This window comes from Oncorhynchus clarkii, chromosome 18 (genome assembly GCF_045791955.1).
Source record: "Oncorhynchus clarkii lewisi isolate Uvic-CL-2024 chromosome 18, UVic_Ocla_1.0, whole genome shotgun sequence".
NCBI classification, from domain to species: domain Eukaryota; kingdom Metazoa; phylum Chordata; class Actinopteri; order Salmoniformes; family Salmonidae; genus Oncorhynchus; species Oncorhynchus clarkii.
In genome coordinates this window covers 49,771,083-49,775,731 of record NC_092164.1, presented here as the reverse complement: position 1 = coordinate 49,775,731, position 4,649 = coordinate 49,771,083, and the positions used below count along the sequence as shown (strand labels likewise).

The 4,649-nt window shown below is 42.8% G+C and overlaps 1 protein-coding gene across 1 annotated transcript; it reads right to left on the bottom strand.

The window, feature by feature from the left end:
- Positions 1 to 4,094, bottom strand: LOC139372695 (iroquois-class homeodomain protein irx-1-like). The gene is made up of 5 exons (XM_071112482.1): positions 3,721 to 4,094; positions 2,483 to 2,725; positions 1,450 to 2,215; positions 757 to 817; positions 1 to 327 (listed from the first exon to the last, which is right to left on the bottom strand). The coding sequence occupies exons 1-5, from the start codon at positions 3,952 to 3,954 to the stop codon at positions 276 to 278; spliced, it is 1,356 nt and encodes a 451-aa protein (XP_070968583.1). The 5' UTR covers positions 3,955 to 4,094; the 3' UTR covers positions 1 to 275.
- Positions 4,095 to 4,649: the final 555 nt, after the last annotated feature.

Sequence of the window (4,649 nt, the reverse complement as noted above, 5' to 3'; positions counted from 1 at the left end):
TACATGTCGATAACTTTTTCATAGAAAATAAAACAGAAAACAAACATACACAGCAAAGACAAACATTGCCAGTATAAATGGCAATACGGAACATGTGTGTGATCAAAAACAGGCCTATAGGCTATGAATCTTGTCTCGCATCATATAGGCCTACTGTTTTAAAATCTGACGAGTTGAATCTTAAGTTTCACTCTCAAAAATAGTAGACTATTCGATAAATTGTTCTTCGTTAAATAATTATTCCAGATTATTCTCCGATGATAACTCTTCACTCTTCATATTGTGGAAATGGTCGAGAGAGCGCGTTGCGCGGTTCCGTGGTGAGATCTTTTGATGAAGAGAAAAGAAAAGACAAACGTCAGAAAATTTAAATGAGTGTGACATTGAATAATTCATTTCCTATAACGATATTGCTATCATACCTATTTCATATCCTCCCTCAACATATGTGTATTCACTGGCGAGGCGTGAATAAATTGAGGGTAGATTATTTAAATTGCGTGAACGATGATAAGTCAATGGCGCCCGTTCCACCCCTGTTGGCCGTATTAAACGGTGTCTAGTGAGGCGTTAAAAGCCGTTAAACTAGACCGATTAGATCTCTTCAGATGATTTATGAGCTCGAGCTGTGACAAGCCATTCCGTCAGGTGAAACGGCCTTTAACGGCGGGTTAAAAGGTTAATTTAGGCCTACCGGATGATTATAATATAGATGACACTTGACATAATGTCACAATGAGGTTTGAAATATCTTACCTGTCGGTGATCAGCTGGAAGGGAGACTTCGGCGAGCCAGACCTGCGAATATTCACGTCATCTGTAAACAAATAAACAATCAGTAAAATAATCAATATCCTTAGTAGACCTATTTTGAATTAGGTTAAGCCTGTTTTTAATGCAATTGTATTTGAGTATTGCTTTGATGAAGGCATAACTGCCGAAATACGTTAGACTGCCCAGCCGAAAATAAAACGGTGAAATGAGGTGACATCTTTTTGTCTTTAAAAAAACAAACATTTTGGAGTGCCACGGTCACCCAATGCTCTTCAACTTGGGATTTCATTTAAAGTCATTGTCATATATGGCAGAGCACTTAGCTAATAAATCGAGATAGCACACCTGTTAGCCACTCCACAGTATTTGTGTGTTGTTGTAGGCCTGTGACCGTTTCGAAATGAATGTATTGTTTAATAGGCTCTAGACTATATTAGGCTATAGCTGATTTATATAGCCAAATGTTAGTTTTCAGAAATATCATAATACACAACATGAATTAAAACGAGTGTTAGATCAAAATAGTGTGCCATATGTGGAAATTGTTATTTGGACAACTGAAGAAGAACACTGGGCCGAATTCATGAGACTGTTATTAATTTCCAAGCAGATAAAAAATAGCCTCAATTCACAATCATAAACATATGCAGGCCTAGGCTACACTACAATACATACCATCTCGCTTTGGACTGAAGCTCTCCGACGACTCATCTCCACTCTCGTCCTCGGATGCCCCTGAAGCCTGCGTCGCCCTTGCGTCCTGACGCTTCAGTGCGCCATGGAGAGGCATGTGGTGTCCAGCTGGGTTTGCCGTGCTGAGAAGCGACCTGACGCCCAGAAGAGAGTTGGCACTGAGGAACGCTGCGTTGGCCCAGTTGTGGAGCTGCTTCCCTATCTGGCAAGTGTATATTCCATGACCCGGGAGAAGGGCCGGGTGGTGGGAGGGAGACGTGGCCGCGTGAGGAGCTGAGGCAGCCGGGGAAGGTTTATGGGAACTGTCGGGGCTTGTGGCTGTCTCCGCCAGAGACCAGATTTTGGGTTTGTTCTGTGGGGGCCTCTGGCACCCCGGTCCATTGGGGGAAAGATCCACTGCGTTTTTACAAGCACCAACCGGCGCCTTGATGAGAGAAATAGGACCCTCCATGCCTCTGAGGGCTTCAACAGACAGCTTCCTCTGGCTCTCCAAGCTACTCGAATCCGATGCCAGCTTCCCCTCTCCCTCCCCTTCCCTCTGATCTCCACGGTTCTCCTCGACTTTATCAATGTCGATACTCTCTAAATCGATCTCCTCGTCCTCTTCATCCTCGCTCTCCTGTTTCTCAGGCTCGTCCTCATTGTCACTACTGAAGATCCGTCCATCCCGGTCCTCCGCGCTGCGGCCCCACGTCACCTTGTTCTCCTTCTTCAGACGCCTGCGCGCGTTGGCGAACCACGTGGACACCTGGGCGGACGAAGGAATTAATTTATATACTTTGTTGATCCTTTATTAAAAATATTCAGAATTAGCTTAGTCATTAATCAAATTAGTATATATTAAACTGGCAGACATGAGAACAGCACAGGCAATACACACTGACAGGCAGACATATTTAAAGTAGGCATACAGGGCCCGGAGTTTTCCCGGTCAAATCATGAGGCCTAGTAGAAATACTCCTGGCCTAAACCTATTTTATCCCCCATAGCAGTAGAAACCTTTATCCCTATATACCTGTGTAAGTGTCATCTTAGTGATGATGGCCAGCATGATCTTTTCTCCCTTGGTGGGATACGGGTTCTTCTGGTGCTCCTGCAGCCAGGCCTTCAGAGTGCTGGTGGTCTCCCTGGTGGCGGCCTTGGCTCGGTTCGGGTCGCCGTAGCCATACTGGCCATACGGGTAGAACCCCGCGCCGGTGTGGACAGCCAGACCTCCCGGGTGAACTCCGGGGCTGTCCTTCAGATCATACTGGGAGTTCTGGGGGACAGAAATAGTGGGAGAAATATATGTAATGTTTGTCTCTCCAAAAATGTAATAGTTCTAGGCCTATTTGTTTTTATCCAATTTGTAGGCCTTTATTGATTTTCCAACGCCAAATAAGTTTATAGTATCCTGGGTATTATGACTGTAGGGTAATGTTGAAAAACTACCTCATATCAGTTCGCTCAGTATGAGTTTTGAAAGGTGAAACTGAATCTCACAAGTCCTGATAAACAATGATGTCACACTTCCAGTGTGATCTCCTATGTAGGCTATCTCCTAAAATAATTAACGACCAGTTAACGACAATTAGGCTATTGTTATTTTGTCTAGGTTATGGAGATTTTGTTTCTGACTCTTTCATACAAGCACCGATATCTCCAATTTCTTATAGCCTACATGTGTGTATAGCCTACATATGTCTTATTTTGGTCAATTCCCCAAACTTTAAATATTAGCCTAAATAATTCAACATAATTTACAATATGGGTATATAAATTAAACTTGATATTTTATCAAATTGCTAATTCATTATGAGATGTATTTTATATGGAAAATAATGTATAATTCAGCCATCACTTAGGCTAATCTCTCTCATGTCTAATTGTTTGTTTAATCTAATCTTAATATTTCTGAGGAAATTTAAAATGACTTTTATCTTATTATCGAAATAAGCTACCCAATGAAAATATGCAAACAAAAAAAATTGTTTTAATGACTCACATTTAGACTTTTGGTATTGTGCCATGAATAATAAATCAGAAAATCCCATAAACTCTTTTTGTCCCTATTTCAAGGACCAGACATTTCAGTTCCGAAAAACATGATTGAAAAGAGCTCAAAATATAAAACAATTTCCCTATTACAATCCCATTATATTAGAGGCAATCAACTTGCATGTATTTAACTGGCCTGCACATTCAATTAACATTTGAGAAACAACCACTCGAACAAAGTTCCAATTCTACGTTCCAAGAAACCGTCTCTCCTACCATTTGCGATATGAGGGCGAGGTCTGCACCACTGTAGGGGAGAAACGCGCTGTAGTTCTGAGCCGCCCACGGGTTACCATACATCCCCAGCATCGAGCTAACAGCAGCGGCAGTAGCTGCCTGATTCACGCCGCTCTCGGCGCCTCCATCCCGGCCAGAGCCGGCCCGGTCGCCCCCATAAACCTCCTGGGAGCCACTTAGAAACTGGGGGTACCCCAGCTGCGAGAAAGACATGTCCGTAGAGAAAGACGCAGTAAATTCCGTGTCACAAGGGAGGAAAGGAAAATAGGAGGAATTCCCAGTTTCCCAGAAAGATAAGGATGTCTAAATTACAAATCACGGGTAGTCAGTCAGACAGACAGTCCCACTCCCCGTCAGCGCAGCAAGCTCCAATGGTAGTTATGAGTTTGGCACTTGAGCGCCCAGTAAAGCCTCTCTCTCTCCCCGCAGGACTCTCTCTAGTAGAGCTGACGGGATGATTGGCAGGCTGCTTAACAACCAAGCCCCTCCTATGCCCCGGGCAAGCGATCAGTGCATTGGTTCCTTCTCTGGGTCCTCTGTGTGTGTGTGTGTGTGTGTGTGTGTGTGTGTGTGTGTGTGTGTGTGTGTGTGTGTGTGTGTGTGTGTGTGTGTGTGTGTGTGTGTGTGTGTGTGTGTGTGTGTGTGTGTGTGTGTGTGTAAGAGATAAAGGGAGATCTCTTTTCTCATAATCACCGTTCTGTCATTTTTTGAATGGGTGTTCAAATAAACAATGAAAACAAACAACAGAAACAGCAAAAAGGATACAACAATAATAACAATACTATTAATATTGTATGAAGGCCTGATTATTAAACAATTGACTTAATAACAATAATGATACATTTATCCAAGAATGTGTATTATATAGTAAATAGGCCTACGATAAATAAATCATGTAGACCTATAAC

What these genes read in the sequence shown, in the direction of transcription:
- LOC139372695 (XM_071112482.1), bottom strand. Translation starts at nt 3,954, where the DNA reads ATGTCTTTCTCGCAGCTGGGGTACCCCCAGTTTCTAAGTGGCTCCCAG. An exon ending in TCGCCCTCATATCGCAAATG is followed by an intron (nt 2,726 to 3,720) that starts GTAGGAGAGACG and finishes TCTGTCCCCCAG; the next exon opens with AACTCCCAGTATGATCTGAA. An exon ending in CTAAGATGACACTTACACAG is followed by an intron (nt 2,216 to 2,482) that starts GTATATAGGGAT and finishes TCGTCCGCCCAG; the next exon opens with GTGTCCACGTGGTTCGCCAA.